The sequence below is a fragment of the Triticum aestivum genome, chromosome 6B, assembly GCF_018294505.1.
Source record: "Triticum aestivum cultivar Chinese Spring chromosome 6B, IWGSC CS RefSeq v2.1, whole genome shotgun sequence".
NCBI lineage: Eukaryota > Viridiplantae > Streptophyta > Magnoliopsida > Poales > Poaceae > Triticum > Triticum aestivum.
Genome location: NC_057810.1, coordinates 570,601,445 through 570,622,207, shown reverse-complemented (window position 1 = coordinate 570,622,207; position 20,763 = coordinate 570,601,445). Strand labels below are relative to the sequence as shown.

The 20,763-nt window shown below is 47.3% G+C and overlaps 1 protein-coding gene and 1 long non-coding RNA gene across 10 annotated transcripts; both read left to right on the top strand.

Annotated features, from left to right (window-relative positions):
* Positions 1-4,835: 4,835 nt before the first annotated feature.
* Positions 4,836-7,675, top strand: LOC123134445 (ethylene receptor 4-like). The gene is made up of 2 exons (XM_044553698.1): positions 4,836-6,709; positions 6,825-7,675. Exons 1-2 carry the CDS (start codon positions 5,051-5,053, stop codon positions 7,353-7,355), a joined length of 2,190 nt encoding a protein of 729 aa, XP_044409633.1. The 5' UTR covers positions 4,836-5,050; the 3' UTR covers positions 7,356-7,675.
* Positions 7,676-8,639: 964 nt separating this feature from the next.
* LOC123138070 (uncharacterized) lies at positions 8,640-20,324 on the top strand. Of its 9 annotated transcripts, none has more exons than XR_006468853.1 (12): positions 8,640-9,121; positions 9,220-10,052; positions 10,713-10,786; positions 10,876-11,001; positions 11,121-11,210; positions 11,312-11,397; positions 16,897-16,936; positions 17,629-17,662; positions 18,165-18,267; positions 18,444-18,548; positions 18,922-18,950; positions 19,860-20,324. It is a non-coding gene; the product is annotated as an uncharacterized lncRNA (long non-coding RNA). The 9 variants fall into 9 exon arrangements; XR_006468849.1 differs by having other exon boundaries at positions 11,300-11,397; XR_006468846.1 differs by having other exon boundaries at positions 11,297-11,397.
* The last annotated feature ends 439 nt before the right edge of the window (positions 20,325-20,763 follow it).

The window sequence follows — 20,763 nt, the reverse complement described above, 5'->3', positions numbered from 1 at the left end:
CGGGTCCATAGTTATTAGCTAGATGGCTTCTTCTCTCTTTTTGGATCTCAATACAATGTTCTCCCCCTCTCTTGTGGAGATCTATTCGATGTAATCTCTTTTTGCGGTGTGTTTGTCGAGATCCGATGAATTGTGGGTTTATGATCAGGTTTATCTATGGATAATAATTGAATCTTCTCTGAATTCTTTTATGTATGATTGAGTGATCTTTGCAAGTCTCTTCGAATTATCAGTTTGGTTTGGCCTACTAGATTGGTCTTTCTTGCCATGGGAGAAGTGCTTAGCTTTGGGTTCAATCTTGCGGTGTTCTTACCCAGTGACAGAAAGGGTTGCAAGACATGTATTGTATTATTTCCATCGAGGATAACAAGATGGGGTTTATATCATCTTGCTTAATGCGTTACTCTGTTCTTATGAACTTAATACTCTAGATGCAGGCAGGAGTCGGTCGATGTGTGGAGTAATAGTAGTAGATGCAGGTAGGAGTCGGTCTACTTGTTATGGACGTTATGCCTATATACATGATCATGCCTAGATAATCTCATAACTATGCGCTTTTCTATCAATTGCTCGACAATAATTTGTTCACCCACCGTAATACTTATGCTATCTCAAGAGAAGCCTCTAGTGAAACCTATGGCCCCCGGGTCTATCTCTTATCATATTTGCTTTCAATCTACTTTTATTTGCATCTTTACTTTTTGCATCTATATTACAAAATACCAAAAATATATTATTATCTCTCTATCAGATCTCACTTTCGTAAGTGGCCGTGAAGGAATTGACAACCCCTTTATTGCGTTGGTTGCGAGTTCTCAGTTTTTTTGTGTAGGTGCGTGGGACTTTTGAGGAGCCTCCTACTGGATTGATACCTTGGTTCTCAAAACTGAGGGAAATACTTACGCTACACTTGCTGCATCACCCTCTCCTCTTCGGGAAAAACCAACGCTAGCTCAAGACGTAGCAATATCTTGCGCCTTTGATCTCCATCTTGAGGCACGACATGATCACCTTCGTCACCGGCATGACACCATGATCTCCATCATCATGTCTTCATGAAGTTGTCTCGCCAACTATTACTTCTACCACTATGGCTAACGATTTAGCAATAAAGTAAAGTAATTACATGGCGTTATTCAATGACACGCATGTCATACAATAAATTAAGACAACTCCTATGGCTCCTGCCGGTTGTCATACTCAACGACATGCAAGTCGTGATTCCTATTACAAGAACATGATTAATCTCATACATCACATATCATTCATCACATTCCTTTTTGGCCATATCACATCACATAGCATACCCTGCAAAAACAAGTTAGACGTCCTCTAATTGTTGTTGCATGTTTTATGTGGCAGCTATGGGTTACTAGCAAGAACGTTTCTTACCTACGCAAAAGCCACAACGGTGATATGCCAATTGCTATTTACCCTTCATAAGGACCCTTTTCATCAAATCCGATTCGACTAAAGTGGGAGAGACTGTCACCCGCTAGCCACCTTTATGCCACAAGTGCATGTCAGTCGGTGGAACCTGTCTCACGTAAGTGTACATGTAAGGTCGGTCCGGGCCGCTTCATCCCACAATGCCGCCAAATCAAGATAAGACTAGTAACGGTAAGCATATTGAACAAACCAACGCCCACAACTACTTGTGTTCTACTCGTGCATAGAATCTATGCAATAGACCTAGCTCATGATGCCACTTTGGGGAACGTAGCAGAAATTCAAAATTTTCTACGCATCACCAAGATCGATCTATGGAGATTCTAGCAACAAGAGAGGGAGAGGATGAGCATCTTCATACCCTTGAAGATCGCTAAGCGGAAGCGTTACAAGAACGCGGTTGATGGAGTCGTACTCGCGGTGATTCAAATTGCGGAAGATCCGATCTAGCGCCGAACGGACGGCGCCTCCACGTTCAACACACATACAACCCGGGGACATCTCCTCCTTCTTGATCCAGCAAGGGGAGAGGAGAAGTTGAGGGAGAGCTCCGGCAGCACGACGGCGTGGTGGTGGAGCTTGTGGTTCTCCTGCAGGGCTTCGCCAAGCGGAGGAGGAGGAGGTGTTGGAGGAGGGAGAAGGTTGCGCCAGGGGAAGGTTGTGGCTGCCCTCCCACCCCCTCACTATATATAGGGGGAAGGGGAGAGGGGGCGGCGGCCAGGGAAAATCCTAGATGGGTTTGGGCGCCCCACCCCCTAGGAAACTTGCCCCCAAGCCGGGAGGGGAGGCTAGCCTAGGGGTGGCGCCCCTACCTCTCCAGGTTACATGAGATGGGGTGGGAGGGGCGCTCAGCCCCTTAGTGGGATGATGTGCCCCCTCCCCTTGGCCCATAAGCCCCCCAACACTTGTCGGGACCTCCGAAACCCCTTTCGGACACGCTGGTCATCACCTGGTACCCCCAGAACAATTCCAGACTCCAATACCCTTCGTCCAATATACCGATCTTCACCTCCGGACCATTCCGGAGCTCCTCATCACGTCCGGGATCTCATACGGGACTCCGAACAACCTTCGGTAACCACATACTATTTCCCATAACAACTCTAGTGTCACCGAACCTTAAGTGTGTAGACCCTACGGGTTCGGGAATCATGCAGACATGACTGAGATATCTCACTGGCCAATAACCAACAGCAGGATCTGGATACCCATGTTGGCTCACACATGTTCCACGATGATCTCATCGGATGAACCACAATGTCGAGGATTCAAGCAATCCCGTATACAATTCCCTTTGTCAATCGGTATGTTACTTGCCCGAGATTCGATCGTCGGTATCCCAATACCTCGTTCAATCTCGTTACCGGCAAGTCATTTTTCTCGTTCCGTAATGCATGATCCCGTGACTAACTACTTAGTCACATTGAGCTCATTATGATGATGCATTACCGAGTGGGACCAGAGATACTTCTCCGTCATACGGAGTGACAAATCCCAGTCTCGATTCGTGCCAACCCAACAGACACTTTCGAAGATACCTGTAGTGCACCTTTATAGCCACCCAGTTACTTGTGACGTTTGGTACACCCAAAGCATTCCTACGGTATCCGGGAGTTGCACAATCTTATGGTCTAAGGAAATGATACTTGACATTAGAAAAGCTCTTAGCAAACGAACTATACGATCTTGTGCTATGCTTAGGATTGGGTCTTGTCCATCACATCATTCTCCTAATGATGTGATCCCGTTATCAATGACATCCTATGTCCATGGTCAGGAAACCATAACCATCTATTGATCAACGAGCTAGTCAACTAGAGGCTCACTAGGGACATGTTGTGGTCTATGTATTCACACATGTATTACGGTTTTCAATTAATACAATTATAGCATGAACAATAGACAATTATCATGAACAAGGAAATAAAATAATAACCATTTTATTATTGCCTCTAGGGCATATTTCCAACATGGAACACCGACCAGGCCATTCCAATATCACAGCTGACAAAAACTCATGGACTCAGTTGTGGAAGGTGAAGGTTCGATCCAAAATTTGGGTTTTTGTGTGGCGTTTAGCTCATACATCCATTCCAACTGGTCTTGTTCGACATGAAAGGCACATGGCCGATTCTCTAGCTTGCTCTATCTGTGGTGCGGACGAGGACACATGGCGCCATTCGCTACTCAGTTGCTGAATGGCAAGATGTGTATGGGCTTTGGAAGATGAGGAGCTGCTCGAGCATGTGATATCAAACCAAAATGAAGATGCAAGGCAATGGTTGTTCTGGCTTTTTAAGACTACAAACCAACAAGATCTTGTTCGAGTTCTAGTGACCGTGTGGGCGATATGGTGGGCCAGGAGGAAAACTATCCATGAGAATGAGTATCAGAGTCCGCTGTCAACCATGAGCTTCATTAAGAGATTTCTGGAGGAGCTAGATATGGCTAATGTGCGCACCCCCACGACACTTAAAGGACGAGTGGTCCAGCCGAGAGCTAAAGTGTGGCTACCGCCTGCGGGCGAGGCTGCAAAATTCAACTGTGATGGTGGTCTGATCAACTCTAGGAGGGAAGGGTGCAGCAAGAGTTGTCTGCCGAGATAAACCAGGAATTTTTTTGGGTGCGTCAGCGGTGGTTTTTGACGGCCTCACAGACCCGTCAAGTTTGGAGGCACAAGCTTGTAGCGAGGCACTAGCCCTCGCACGGGATTTGAATCTGCATGACCTTCTGCTTGCCTCAGGTTGTGCAGAAGTGATATCGAACATCAAAACTGCAGGTTCACCATCTTATGCTTCTATCATTAGGAAGATTCAAACTAGAGCCACTTTTCTTCTGTTGATTTCCGTTTTGAGAGTAGAGACAATAATTTTGAGGCCTACTCGCTAGCTAAGGGAGCTGTGTCTCTCGTGGTGGGTCGCCATGTGTGGCTAGGGGTTCTGCCAGAGATTGCTTGTATTCCTGATGTCCTGAACTTTGAATAAAATCCCGTGTTACCCTAAAAAAAATCTGCAGAAAAAAAAATGTCCGGGCCTCAGTTAAGAGTCAGAGCGATTTGGTCTGAAAAGATACGAAATTGCTACACCTACGTAATGCATCTACTTAATCCTACTTAATCTGCCTAATAAATTCTCTCGCCCCCCTGATTTTCATGGGTGTGGGCTCCTCCCACCCCCTCGATCCAATCCTGAGTATCCACGTTTTCTATTACATAAAAACCTTACGTTAGTTTACGTACGTCTAGCATTACTCGAAAAGATAAGGTACTGCTCACTCTGGTTACAGCGGTGCATCCGTGCATGTCAGCGTTGGCTACACTTGTCAAGCTGAGCGGAGCATGCAGTCCTCGCGGAGGTAACACTTGTCAAGCCGAGCGCAGCATGCACGCATTCCGATGGACCGATGGACGCTCTCATCTCCCCACTCCACCGCACCGCCACCACCACGCCGGAGTGCCGGAATCCCCTTTCTCTTCTCCCCCACGCTCCACCGCACGCCACCATTGACCTCGTCCTCGAGAAATCAAAATCTTTCTTCCCATGCACCGCACGTGCGCTCGGTTGATTGACTGATCGGGACCGGACGGACTATCAGAAGAAAGATGCGGCGGTGCGGCGACGGGTGCGACGGCGCGGTGGACGCGATGCTGCAGTGCCAGAAGGTGAGCGACTTCCTCATCGCGGCCTCCTACCTCTCCATCCCGCTCGAGCTGCTCTACTTCGCCTCCTGCGCCGACCTCGCGCCCGTCAAGTGGCTGCTGCTCCAGCTCGCCGCCTTCGCCGTGCTCGGCGGCTCCGTCCACCTGCTCGCCGTCCTCACCCACCACCACCCACACTCCTCCGGCCTCCTCCTCGCCTCCACCGCAGCCAAGCTCCTCGCCGCGCTCGTCTCCCTGGCCACCGCGCTCTCGCTCCTCACCTTCATCCCGCGCCTCATCCGCGCCAAGCTCCGCGAGGCCCTGCTGCGCGCCAAGGCGCGCCAGCTCGACCGCGACGTCGGCCTCATCCGCCGCCGCGTCGAGGCCACCTCCCGCGTCGTCCGCATGCTCTCCCGCCACATCCGCGACTCCCCGCACGACCACCACGCCATCCTCCACACCACCATGCTCCACCTCGCCGACGCGCTCGCGCTGCACAGCTGCGCCGTCTGGGTGCCCGTGCCCGGCGACGTCCTCCAGCTGGTGTACCAGCTGAGCCTCAGAGACAAGGGCGCCGTCGTGCTGGGCTCGCAGGCCCCAATCCCTGCCGACGACCCTGACGTGGTCGACGTAATGTCTGGCGTGGCCGCCAAGGTGCTGCGGCCGGGATCGTGGCTTGTGGCTGCGAGCGGTGGCGGCCTGCAGCCTCCGGGGGGCGTGGCTGCCATACGGATGCCCATGCTCAAGGTCTCCAATTTCGATGGAGGGAGGACACCGGTGGCGAGCTCGTACGCCATCTTGGTGCTGGTTCTGCCCGACACGGGACGATGGAGCAGCCAAGACCTCGAGATCGTGGAGGTCGTCGCCGACCAGGTCGCCGTGGCGCTCTCTCACGCGGCGGTGCTCGAGGAGTGGCAGTCGATCCGGGACAGGCTCGCCGATCAGCACAGGGCCCTGCTGCATGCGAAGCACGAAGCAGCGACGGCGACCACGGGCATCCACTCCGTCCAGAGCGCCATGTGCGGGGCCATGCAGCGGCAGATGCACTCCCTCATCGGGCTGCTCTCCGTGCTGCAGCACGACGCCGCCGACGGCATGCGGTCCGAGCAGAGGCTCGTCGTGGACGCCATCGCCCGGACAAGCGCGCTCTCGCTGTCGCTGGCGAACGACGCGGACGCGGAGACGCTGACGATGAGCCGCGTGCCGTTCGGGCTCCACGCGCTGGTCAGGGAGGCCATGGCCGTCGTGCGGTGCATGTCCGGCTGCAGCGGCGTTGAATTCTCGCACCACTCGGAGAACTCTCTGCCCCTGCCCCTGCCCGAGTGGGTGGTCGGCGACGAGACGAGGGTGTTCCATCTCCTGCTGCACATGTTGGCTACTCTGCTAGGTCGCCGTTGCGATGGCGCAGCGCCGGGTCGGCTCACGTTCTCCGTCGAGAGTTGCAATGTGGGCGAGGAAGAGAGGTACAGCCGGGACTGGATCCCGATGCGACCATCTACAGGGTGCAGCATGCGTGTCAAGTTTCAGGTTGGGATGCAAACGCGGAGCCGCACCAAATTTCCCCATGGATCGGCGAGCTCCAACGTCGGGCCTAGCTTCGGCATGTGCAACAAGATCGTGCAGGTAAAAGTGCATCAAACCTGACGAGAATGAAAATTCCTACATAATGCTATCAATTAATGTATGATTATCCGGGCGATTGATTCGATCTGCTGCTGCTGCTGAATTTCTTCTTCAGATGATGAACGGCAGCATGCGTTCGTCGGGATCGGACGGAGGAAGCATCATCACCGTGGTCCTCCAGTTCCAGCTGCAGCAGTCGGGCGCGCGCCGAAGGACGTCGACGCCGCCCGTGCCGGTCCCTCGCTTCGACGGCCTGAGGGTCCTGCTCGCGGACAGCGACGGCACGAGCCGGCAGGTGACCGAGATGCTCCTCGAGAAGCTCGGGTGCCAGGTGATGCCGGTGCCGTCGGGAGCCCATTGCATCCGCTTGCTGGAGAGCGCCGGGTCGTGTTTCCAGCTGGTGCTCCTCGACCTCGACAAGCATGCTGCGACTACGTCGATGGAGGACGTGTTCAAGGTGGCGCTCCAGATCGGCGAGCTGGGGAGCGGCGGCTGGCTGCTCGTGCTCGCCGCTCTCGCGGTCGCCGACGTCGACGACCGCGTCCGCGACGCGTGCCAGCGCTCGGGGATAAATTGCGTGATACAGAAGCCCATCACGCTGGTGGCGCTCGGTGCCCAGCTCGCTGCAGCCCTTCAGAACAATTAGATGACGCTGAGCTGAGAGATGTCATGCGGTGGTGTGTCCTTGTTCTGTTACCATGGGAGTTCATCACGTGGCAACCTGGAGTACTACCGCCCTGTTTAGTTGATAAGTCTTAGGACTTTTTTTAGTCCCAACTTATAAGTCTCAACTCCTTAAAGAGTCTCTACCTGTTTGGTTCCTGAGACTTATAAGTCCCTATAAGACCATATTACAACTATAAGTCTCTATAAGTCCCTCTTTGAGAGTCTTATTTTATAAGTTCCAAATACCCACTTTAAGTCCTTATAAGTCCCTCATGTTTGGTTTAGATGGGACATATAGGGACTTTTTAAGTCCCTAAGCCAATAAGTCCCTGGAAACAAACACCCTCTACTTTTTCTTTTGGAAGGGCGTCGCTAACAGTCAGTCAAATATACTGAAAACTAAAACTACTTTTGGGTCAGTCGATCATCGTGGACCATCTGATGCAAAATCAACAGCCAGATCGTCTTATTTGCGGCTGCCAAGGAAAAAAAATTAGTGTAGATAATGAAGCAGATGGTGCAAATAATAGTGGAGAGTAAGAGCCAAGAGGATATATATACAACATAACTAGATACATCCGTATTTAAACAAACTAAACTAAAACATAACTAGATATATCCGTATTTAGATAAACTAAGACAAGAATTTTGAGACGGAGGGAGTATATATATATCTATACCTATTATTAAAGGGAATAGGTATTCTTGATTTGGTTTCGCTTTGATTCGTTAGATACATCCGTATTTAAACAAACTAAACTAAAACATAACTAGATATATCCATACTTAGACAAACTAAGACAAGAATTTTGAGACGGAGAGAGTATATATATACCTATACCTATTATTAAAGGGAATATGTATTCTTGATTTGGTTTTGCTTTGTTTCGTCCTATTTTGATGATTTTTACGTATATTATTTTTTTGGTTCGATTGAGATTCGGTTTGACGAAACATACGATGTGCGTGCAAAGGAAACGAGAAACAAAAGGCCGAGGACGTTACATCCCATTGTTAGAGTCCGAAGCAAAACAAAGCCTTCTCGTGCGTTTGGATTCTGGACCGTCGGATCAAAATCTCCTCGCGATACAGGCCGTTGGATCTCAGGCCAGATCGCTGTGGGCCGTCTGATATTTACCCGATCATTCTGGGCCGTCGGATAAAATTCCAATGACAACCGAATGTAAATACCATGCCCCACCAGGGCATTCTGGTCATTTCGCGTCATGGGGTATAAATGGGGGGCGCTCCTGGAGACCTAGCCGCCGCCTCCTCTCTCCCTCCCTCCCGCAGCCGCCTCCCTCCCTCCCACCCACCCACATCGCCGCTGCCGCCACCCACGCGCGTGCGAGATGCGTCGCCGCCGCCGCCATCGCCATCCTCCATCGCCCCCATCTCGCCCGCCTCCCCCACATTCCCATCTCGGTCAGCATCCCCGTGGCCGGCGCTGGCACTAGCAGCTGCAGGAGGAGGTGTGGGTTAGCGGCGGTGGGGCCAGCAACAGCAGCAGCGACAGACGGGCGGGTGCTGGGCCACCGGCCCGTGGAGGACGTGTGCAAGGTGTGCGTGGTGCGCGGCGCGGCGGCGCAGGAGCGGGGGGAGGCGCTGCGGGCGATGGAGACGTGGTCGTCGCATCACCATCGACGGGAGGAGCGCAGGAACTGCGAGCTCCCCTTCGGCGACCAGGCCTTCTCCTCCTTTGCTCTTGGCAGCCACCGCTGCGCTCCCGTCAGCGCCGTCCTTGAGGTACGTCTACCATCTCCTTCCCTGCTTATCTTGCGGCCATTGTGCCCTTGCCGCACTGGTCCTAACCAAGGCTTCTGCCGCTCCTCGACGCTCGGCAGGTCTCACCTGCGTTCCAGGTTTGCTTCCTCTTGGAAGACATGGGTGAATCTGAGGATGGAACGCAAGCTCCATTATGCTTCTCAACACTCAGCCCCCCTCCCCCCCCCCCCCCCCCCCCCCCCCCCCCCCCCTTCTCTTTCTCTCTGATCCGTGTTTTCTTTCTTATAGTCATTGTTGATGCATGATTTGTTCAGAGAGGATTTTCTCTGTAGCCTACAAGCTTTACATTTCCCAACTGAGCTTATATTTCTGTTAAATCACTAATAGTAGGGTATTTTCAACTAAAAAATAATATAAATAGCATGGTATTCTAACCCGCAGTTCTAGGCTGTGCATAGTGAAAACTACTCCCTCCCTTCCTAAATATAAGGTGTATTAGTTTTTTAAAAAGTCAACCGTTGTATCTGTTTGACCAACTTCACAATAAAATATATAAATATTTACAATACTTAATATATAAAATATATAAATATATTTTGTATCAACAGTTCATTCATGAGAAACATTTAAATTGCTTTATCCATGCGATGGACATTTATTTGATTGCATATGCTTGGTACACTCTTTCTGAGACACTGTTGCTAAACTATATTTAGAAATAACTCATGCACACTAATTCCATACTTGAATGGTTAATGGGCTCACTGTTCAATAGTAGAATTTCTACTTTTGTTTCTCTGTTATTTGGTTTATCTTCAGGCACTACCAATATACTGAACTATGACTAAAATTATTTGGCAAACTTCATGAGTGAGTTGAGATTGAAGGTTATTACTGGCTATTGATGTGATGGCACCTGTCATGGCAAACTTCACGAGTGACCAAATATCAGGTATCTGCCAAACATTCACATACTCGTGCGATTCAGAACGTGTGCTTTGTATCTAGGTTGTCTTGGTCTTGAGCTTTTATAGCCTTCAACAATCTATTGGAAAAAAACTTTTACCAGAATCATCCTGTCAAAGATCTTTTCCTATCATTACATATACCTGATATTTGCTATCATGTGGTACTGCATACAGTGTGATACGCTATCCACTTATCCAGGATTCTATGATTTCCAGTAATACTGGGACCGGACTCAAAATTCCCATCAATAGCTTTGCTTTGTTTGAGTAAGCAGAAAATAAAAAAGTTAATTGTACAGATCAATGAAGCCTCCTTTTAAAAAATGCCCTTCTTCTAAATAAGGTTAAGTTCATAATGGGGAAACAAACTTTTGGACTGGTGGAGCAAATATTACCCATCACCACTACTTCAAACCCCTGGGATTGAATGCAAAGAAATCTGTAGCTTAATCATTTGCTTATACATCATGCTTTATTGTCCTCAAATATTTTATCTAGGACAAAATTTCTTTGAGATAACCTGTTTTGTCTTATCTTGCCTTAACTTCGCCTCACCTCAAGTGCCCCAGTTGCTCTCTTCTGCACCCGTGTTCTCTTTGCTGCCGGTCGTGCTTGCGTGATTGATTCCATTCACCATTTTGCAGGTGGACCAGGATCTGTGGGCTTTGTTCTATTCGTCGGTCACCCTTGCCTTGGCACTAGCCGTGCAATGGAAGAGGTTCGTTCTTGCTCCACTTTTGAAGATGCTTTTACTGCTCGCTGTGTGCGATGATGTTACTCATTTAGGTTTGTTCTTTTGAGCCGCAGGAGTGTGGTTAGGGTTTGGTTGTGCTTTCAAGATCCGTTGATGTCGTACATGCTGTGGAACTTTGTCGTGTTTGTTGTCTGTTGCCGTTGTTAGGGTCTGCTCTTCTCTGGACTACGGTTCAATAGGTGCCTCTCTTTTACCGTTCTATTATCATGGCATTCATGTATCCATTCACGCGGTTTTCATGAATAATGCTTGAGCATTTTGGTCCTCACTTACGTGATTTTGCTGTTAAACTGTACAGAAATAACTCATGCATTGCTAATTCCCTACTTGAAAGCTACTGCTGTGAAGGCACCTGTCATGGCAAACTTCACGAGTGAGCAAATATCAGGTTTCTGGCAAGCACCGACATACACGAGTGATTCAGAACGTGTGCTTTGTATCTAGGTTGCCCGATGACCAGTTCATTCCTCTCAGTAGGATGCTTTACAGGGTGTCGGTTGTAGAGACGGAAGAGGAGGTTGATACATCCTCGGCGCCTGCTGCAGCGACCACGACCACATGTATCTAAAAGAGAGGTACTAACTAAATGACAAACATATTCCTAGCTTTGGAAAGAAATAATGACCAGGATATATATGAAAAAATGCTCTTATCTTGCTATAGTTTGTTTTCACTGTTTTTTATTAAACGAACAAGATGCTTTCTGTCACGCCCAATATGCGACCCTATCCAAAAGGAACCCGAAGGTCCCACCACGGATAGACCCGCATATTGAAACGCTTTTGCAAGGTGGATATCATTACATCAACATGACATAATAGATGGGGATACATACAAAAGGCATACAATGCCATACGAATACAATATCACAATACATCAGAGTATCATCTGACTACGGATGAATCACAAACAGAAACTCAAACGACATCCACCCTGCTAGCCCAGGCTGCCGACCTGGAACCTATCCCTGATCGAAGAAGAAGCAAAAGAAGAACTCAACGCAAGCAAGCATCGCTCTCGCGTCATGATCATCGCACAACCTATATCTGCAACTGTTGTTGTAGTAATCTGTGAGCCACGAGGACTTAGCAATCCCATTACCATGGGTATCAAGACTAACAAAGCTTAAAGGGAAAGGAAGGGGTAAAGTGGTGAGGCTGCAGTAGCGACTAAGCATGATATGATGGCTAACATACGCAAATAAGAGCGAGAAGAGAACAAGCGGAACGGTCGTGAAGCTAGCAATGATCAAGAAGTGATCCTGAACTCCTACTTACGTCAAACATAACCCAGAAACCGTGTTCACTTCCCGGACTCCGCCGAGAAGAGACCATCACGGCTACACACGCGGTTGATGCGTTTTTATTCGGATCTGGTGTCAAATTATCTACAACCGGACATTAACAAATTCCCATCTGCCTATAACCGCAGGCACGACTTTCGAAAGATTATACCCTGCAGGGGTGTCCCAACTTAGCCCATGACAAGCTCTCGCGATCAACGAAGGAATAGACCTTCTCCTAGGAAGACCCGATCAGACTCGGAATCCCGGTTTACAAGACATTTCGACAATGGTAAAATAAGACCAGCAAAGCCGTCCGATGCGCCGACAATCCCGATAGGAGCTGCACATATCTCGTTCTCAGGGCAACACCGGATGAGACATCCTACGAGTAAAACCAGCCCTCGAGTTGCCCCGAGGTGGCCTCGCAGTCTACTCGGTTCGGACCAACAGTTAGACAAGCACTGGCCCGGGGGGGCTAAAATAAAGATGACCCTCAGGTTGGCCGACCCAAGGGAAAGGGATAGGTTGTGGTGAGACAAATGGTAAAACCAAGGTTGGGCCTTGCTGGAGGAGTTTTATTCAAAGCGAACTGTCGAGCGGGTCCCATAAATCACCTGACCGCGTAAGGAACGCAAAATCCGGGAACATAACACCGGTATGACGGAAACTAGGGCGGCAAGAGTGGAACAAAACACTAGGCAAAAGGCCGAGTCTTTCACCCTTTACCAAATATATAGATGCATTAATAATATAAGAGATATTGTGATATCCCAACCAAAATCCTGTTCACCATGGAGAAATCTTCAACTTCACCTGCAACTAGCAACGCTATAAGAGGGGCTGAGCAAAGCGGTAACATAGCCAAACAACGGTTTGCATAGGAAATGTGTCAAAGGTTAGAGGTTCATGGCAATATGGGATGGCTCGAAAAACAGGTGATAGGTAGCGCAGCATAGCGATAGAACGAAACAATTAGCATAGCAATGATAGTAGTGAGATCCAGGGTAACGGTCATCTTGCCTGAAATCCCGCAAGGAAGAAGAACGAGTCCGTGAAGAAGACGAACGGATGAAGCCGAACCAAGCGAAGACGAACGAATCCTCACGATCGCAACGAAACAGGAACTAACAAGAAGAAGCACATAACATAGGTAAACACACCACACATGAACAAGGCATGATGCACAACAAGCATGATGCATGACAAAGCTATATAAAGCTACTCATGGCAAAAGATGATGCAAACAAGAGCAACACATCAAGGCAAGTTTAAATGAGGCCGGGAACAACATATAACAATTCCAGTAAGTCCTCATAAGCATATTTCAAAATTGGTTCAGATCTGAATAAACATTATGTTCAAGTAGTTAAACATCAAGTTAAGACGCACCAAGATGATCTACACGAGAATCTAGTCAAGTTACATATAAGGTTCATTTAGTTCGGAGCTACGGCCTAGAAGATATGAGCAAAACAAGTTAAACATGGCATTGATGCAAAATGCATACAAACATCAAGCAAACACCTCAAAACAAGGATGCAACATGATAATATGAAACTACATGCAATTCTAAGCAAGTTTCATATAGAGCACACTCAAAACGGAGCAACGGTTCAACACATGCACACTATACAAGTTATAAGGACAAGCTGTCCAAAACAGCAACTAGGCATATTGCAAGCATCAAAACAACATGCTACAGCACCCCAACATAATAACAAAAGGCATGAACATGATGTACAGGTAAAGCATTACAAAACATGAACACTGAGCTATCTCCCGAAATCACTAGAACATGCTCAAACACACATGGTAAGATTGCAAGTTATAACAATTTCAGACTTTGCAGAAAATAACATCACGATGCAATGTTTAGAGCTATCAAACAACATGTTACAGGAACTTATAATGGCAAACAAAGGCATGGCATGAAACTACTAAATGCATAGATCAAAAGTCCTTTAGTGACCATAAGCCAAAAAGGATCAGAAAATAAGATGGCACCCATGTAAACATGGCAAGTTATATTACAGATTAAACATGGCAGGAACATAATTATGAAGGCATGTAGATGAGCTTGTGCAACTCACCACAGAGCATTACATGGCATGGCAAGGCACCCAACAGTAAGAAGACATATTTGTGAAGCTAAGCATTGCAATAGCAAGGTCATAGGGTGCATGGAACACTATCAAAACACATGGGAACAACTGGATATAATGTTAACAGGCTGACAACAACATTTTCAAGCAACTTTGGAGCAAGAAAACAACATGTTACAGCAACCTATAAATGCTACCAGGGGCATGGATGGATAGAGGATGACATGTAGATCAAAACATGTTTATAGAACATCTCCAAATTATGCATAGAATGATTAGTAGCAACATGTTTATATAGCATCACGAAATAACAGATTCAGCCTAGCAAAACAGCAACATCATGAACACTACTTAACAAGCTCGATACACTCACCACAAGTCATTGCATGACAAGATAAGCATAACATTATCAAGAAGACATGTTTGTGTAACAAATCAACTCAAGAACAAGTCCATAGCATGTAAGGATCAACTATAGCAAGCTCGGCCAAATTGAATAACATGTAAACAATCTGCCAGGAAATATTTTGAAGCAAAAGTAGAGCACGAAAATGACATGCTAGACTACTCCATAATTGCCAACAAGGCCATGAATGGATAGACAATAACCACATGTTCAAAACACCCTTACTGAAGTATCTCTAAATATGCATGGATCTCTCTGTAGCAACAAGTTTACATGACATCAAAATAACAGCAGAACATGGACTAAAATCAGCAACATCACGATGCCTAGTTTGCATGCTTGTGCTAGTCACCACATTGATCACAAAAATACATGGTAAGCACCTCTGTAAAGAAGACATAGCATAGTTCAAAACACATGTAGACATCAACCTTATAGGATGCACACATCAATCATGGCAAAAATAACAAAATAGCTCGTTCTGATAACAGACAGCAGAAAACATTATGAAGCACTCTTACAACGATGATTCGGACATCAAGATGACCTCAAATGAATATGATGCAATGGAACGAAATGATGTACTCGTCGAGACGAACAATTTGACATATTACACGCGCAAAACGGAGCTATGGATGCAGAGTTATGATGCGTCGAACATGGCATGAAAATTACACAGATCTGGGGACTTAGTCGATTTAGCAGAAAAAAACAGGTGGGCGGCCGGTAGCTAAATCGCGCATGGGCGGGGAAAAGGGGCGAGGTGCTCACGTTGGGCTTGGCCCAGGATGGGGGAGGACGAGGCGGGCCGAGGCGATGGGCTGGGCCGCGGGGGAGTCCCACGTGGCTTGTGACGCTGGTCGTGCCCCTCGTGCAAGCACGAGAGAAGGCAGGGGCACCGGTGCCTGGCGATGAGGCGGCGACGGCGAGGCTGGAGGTCGAGGGGCGCTGGGGACGAACGGATCCGGCCGCTCCGGACCTGTTCCGGCCGGATCCGGCGACAGCTCGCGACGGGGCTGTGGCGAGGAAGCTCCGGCGCGGTGGCTCCTGCGAGGAAGAGAGAGAGAGAGGGAAAACGGGTGAGGGAGAGAGAGATAGAGGAGAAGGCAGGACGGGGCGGCGCGGGCTCACCGGGCGGTGCTGGCCGGGACGGCGGCAGGGGCGCTGCGGCGGGCTTCGGCCGGGCGGAGGGGAAGCCGGCGGAGGAGGCGCACGGGGCAGCCGGGCCTCCTACGGGGCGACGCGGCGCGGCGGCGGCCCGGCGAGGCGCGCGGCGGCGCACCGGGCGGCGATGAGCGCGCGGGGAGGCGCACGGGCGGGCGGAGGCGGCGGGCGAGCCGCGCGGGCCCGGCTCGGGCACCGCGTGCCGGCGGCGCGGACGGCGGCGGGGAGGACGCGGGAGGCCAGGTGGCGCGGCGGGATTGGTCGGGGCGGCGGCTGGACATGTCCGGCCGGGGACGGACATGTCCGGCGCGGCGCAGAGGAGAAAAACTAGGGTTTCGGGGGGATTCATCCGCGAATTTCGAGGGAGAGGCTAGTTTTATAGGTAGAGGGAGCTAGGAGAGTCCAAATGAGGAGCGGTTTTCGGCCACGCGATCGTGATCGAACGACCGAGAGCATGGAGGGGAGTTAGATGGGTTTTGGGCCAGTTTGGAAGGGGTGTTGGGCTGCAAAGAGAGAGGGGCTTTACGGTTACCCGGTTAACCGTTGGAGTACCAAACGAACTCCAAATGGCACGAAACTTGACAGGCGGTCTACCGGTGCTATACCAAGGCCGCTTGGCAAACCTTGGGCCATTCCGAGAAAGTTTAACACCCGCTCACAACGAGAGACAAAAGGGGAACGCCGGAGGGCATAAGAACGCCGGATTGCAAAACGGACAACGGGAAAAAGGCTCGGATGCATGAGACGAACACGTATGCAATGCAATGCACATGATGACATGATAAAATGCAACACGCAAGCGAATGACATGGCAACGACGATGAATAACTGGCAGACACCTGGCGCATCGGATCCGGGGCGTTACACTTTCTTAGACCGTTAATTATATCTTGTAGTATAATAATTGGTGTTGATGCATGATAGCATTTTTTTTGTGAGATGGTTTAATCATCCTCTACTATATGTTCGCTGACCCGTTGGGCTTCAAAATGAACAAGTGGATCTGATTGTTAGATTTTAATTCGATTTTGAAAATTGTTGTAGGTATATATAATACAGTTTACTTTCTTTGTTCTCCTGTTGCCACTAACTAAATCTTTTTTTTCCTTTTGCTCAGGGCCCTCGCTTGAGTGAGAGTAGTGCCAGTGATTCCCGAGGTAGTTCACCTCTGAAAATCAGCTATCTACTATTGGTGTCAACATATTGCTCCAAATTCCCACAATCTAATTAGTGTTCTATGCAGACCAACACTTTTGGGTTTTGGCTAATCTCCCAATAGTTCCTAAATAGTAATCTTGTCTGACCATTGACCTTTTGAGTTCTGCCTTAAAAGAGCATCTCCATGCAGATATATAACATGATGGTCTTGGATTCTTATGGGTTTGATAATTTAGTTTTTTATATGATCATATGAGGTCATATTTTATTCGAGCAAGTATGGCATATATTTGTAGCACTAGGACGTTGCAGGTACAAAAAGGGAAAATGTTAGCACTCTTAGAATTAGCTTGTAAATTTTGGATGAGCTCCTAATTAATATCATAACCATGATGTAAATGCGAGCATCCAGCCAGGATTTACCAGCAAGAACAAACAATAGAGACATGGTCTTTGTCAGTTATGCACATAAAAAGAACTCATGTAGGAGTCTGACTTGGATATTTAGGTGTAGTCCAACACAAATGAAGAGAGAGTATAACTTGATGCTAACTACTCATGAATGGAAACAAAAACACCAGAGAGAATAATTAACCTTTCCCCCTAGCTTAAGTTTTTAATTGAGATGGCATTTCATCCTATTATTCTGGTTTTATACGTGTTGCTCATGGATTTAATTGATTTTGCACAGGCCGAGATAATACTGATGCTCAATCATTCTTGTGGTTGGTTTCCTTTATGCCTGTACAAATATACGTGTTCAGATTCTGGTTCAATTGCTCAATACATTTGGGTTATTTTTCTCTATAGTTGTTAAGTGGTTGATCCACTCGATGCACATACGGACATATGTGTTCAGTTTATATGGTTTAATTGCTTAATTATTTTGGCCATTTTTCTATTTTAGTTGATAAGCAGTTAATTAAGGTAATGCGATGCTCTTCTGGTTTTTGTTATCTTATCAATGGATTCATTGGTGCTAAGAACATGTACTCTCTCTGGATGTATGATGCAACCGTTTCCTACTGTTAATTAGTGATACTTACACTCTTGATTATGTCAGATTATGCCAGATGTGACCTTCTACTTAACTGTAATATTTAGTCGGTATAAAATGCTGACGTCCAGAAATATCAAGGATTTTGAGATGCATATTTAGGCTTGAAACTAATATTGCCAAAACTTTTGTACATATAACGACCCCTTTTACTTTTTTTCTGCTTCTAGGTGATGATGTACAGACCTTCTGAACTAGGTTAAACATACGAGATATCCAGGAGAAAAGGCAGCTAAATGATGGCTTTATTTAGTTCTATTTATCTACACAAAGGTGAGTAAAAACGCTGTTTCGACTGTATTGCCTCTCCCACTCCATTATATCCATTTTCATGGTTTGTATAACTTTTTCGATAAAGCAAGTATATATGTATGATTTGTGGCTGCTAATTTTTGTGTTTCTGAAGAAATAAGTGCATTATTGCTTCATGTACAAATTGTTTTATGCAGATCATGTGTGCTCAAGTACAAAAGGAAATCCTGGTATGAACTGGATATATTGTTGAATCTTCTGGTGTTTTTACAATGATTAAGAAAGCATCGGTACGCTTGAAGGTCTGTACACTATTTCTTTTGCACGCTTTAGGCCGATGATAAAGTAGAGACCTTGAACTCCTTTTATGAACGCTTTGTGCCCACGACATCCCTCTCTGATTTAGTCGAGTATTATAGTTAGTCGACCATCAGGCTTTAGGTTACTGTTTTTATGACTTTAGGCTTACAAATCCGTATATGTGCGGTTCAGATAGGGATATCTTCCGAATACCAGCCTGAAGCTAGACCTAATGCCACTCTTTTTTAATTTTTATTCTGCCTACATTTATCTTGATGTACGTAATGTTTTTTTATTGGTGATACCATAGAAAGGTTTGGGTTTAGAGCAACTTTCTGTGCTGTTTATTTGATTTTTGTGATTTCTATTGTTCAGGTCCATGCTCTAGCTGCCGCAGCCTACAGGTAACCTCTTCGCTCCTTTTTCTCTCTACCTTAATTTGTGCTTGCTCTGCTCAAGTGTTAAGCACCTCCCTATTCCTTTAATTGTTAATCCCTTCAATTGGTTCATACTTTAATGTGGGAATTAGAGATGGTTGTAGAAACCCCAAGTGACTAAAATGCTTATCAAATTGCAATTTTTTGTGGTGTTTATTCGTAATATGTTTCTGAAATCTAATTACTTAGCGCTAGGTTGGTTGCTATGGTCACAAGTTTTTATTTTTGCATATCTTCACTAAAGGGTTCACAAGAGTCACATATTTCCATAGATGCCTTTGATTATAATTTTCTGCAATAGAAATACTCACCAGCAAATGATGATGTACATCTACTCTTCTCTAAGAATGAAATATGTGACTCTTGGATAAAGCCGCTGGTTGGTTCGAGAGTACCTGCCCTTAAGTTTTATGTCTGCCAAATGAACATCACATTCACCAGACCTGGAAAAAGAGTGGTGCGAATTAATTTACACTTTGTCATATGCCTTAATGTGCTTTGCTTACCCGCACCATATAACTTCAGTCTGCTCCCTTGCTGCAACACTTCTCTGTTACATATACTAAGATGTATCTTCTGGAGTTTCTCAATCCAACCGTCGAGCAAATGCTAATTAGAACCCCAGGTGGATGTGTGCAAGATCATGTTCGTTTAATAGAAGGCAAATACAAAAGGGTAACTAACACCACTAACTGGACACAATTTGTCAAGGCAGCCAGAAGGTATATATGTGTCTTTGTCTACAAGGAGACTCGGGGGCACTGGCTTTCGCTCACTGTTCATAACCTTTCCTAAGATTGACTCATGTTTAGTCTACTTCAGTTGATAGGACCATTATATGAATGGTAATAACCAAGCGATGTTGTTTTTTAGCAGGCCATACGTCATTGTTTGATCACTCAGGAAAAGGATCTCCAACCAGGATGCATCAAGGCATATGCTAGGGGAAACAAATCGCGAACAAGCTTGGTGAACCCTCCGTGGAGGAGGCCGCCTGGCTGTGGAGGTCTAAAGACAATGTTGATGCCATGGTGGACAAGATGCAAGATCTAGAAGCCGTTTGCACGATGTGTATCATAGCTGCATCGAGGAGGAACAGACGGGGAAGTTGTTGGGCGGTAGCCCACCAAATTCAAGTCTGTCACCTATGACGCCGAGGACGTGCTGAACGATTTGGACGCTGCAGATGTATGTATTAAAGAAGAGCCAATCAAAGGTACTCCCTTGGTGCACTCTCCAGGTCAAAGATCTGGTCTACCAACAAGTGATTCACGTGGAGTAACACACTGACATGGCATGTATTGGACACAGTTATGTTATCTACGAAGGCATTCTTAGTTTCTTGACATGTTAACCTATTGAATTTGAAGCGCAAGCGCAATCTACCGTGCCAGGTTATATGTGACCGCACCCGACAGGGGTGTGGGGTGCGGCAAGCCGCACTTTCCATCCAGTGCAAAGGAAACTGGGCCGGTCGGCCCATATGTCCATATGTCTATTTTAGTTGCCAGCCCATACTGCGTTGATGACGTTTCATCGCCCGGTCAAGGACAGACAACAGAACCCACGGCGTACGGCCTCGCCGCCGCTGGCTTCTCTCATGTGCCGTGTTGTTTACTATCGGATCCGTGTGCGAGAATTACACCAATACGGAGCCATGGTGCCTCCATCTGTATTCCATAAAAAAGAAAAGATTGGCTGGAAATTGAGCTAAATTGCATGGTAAATTCACAAGACTGCAAGTATCTCGCCCCCCACCAAGTTCGCCGGAAGATCGCCC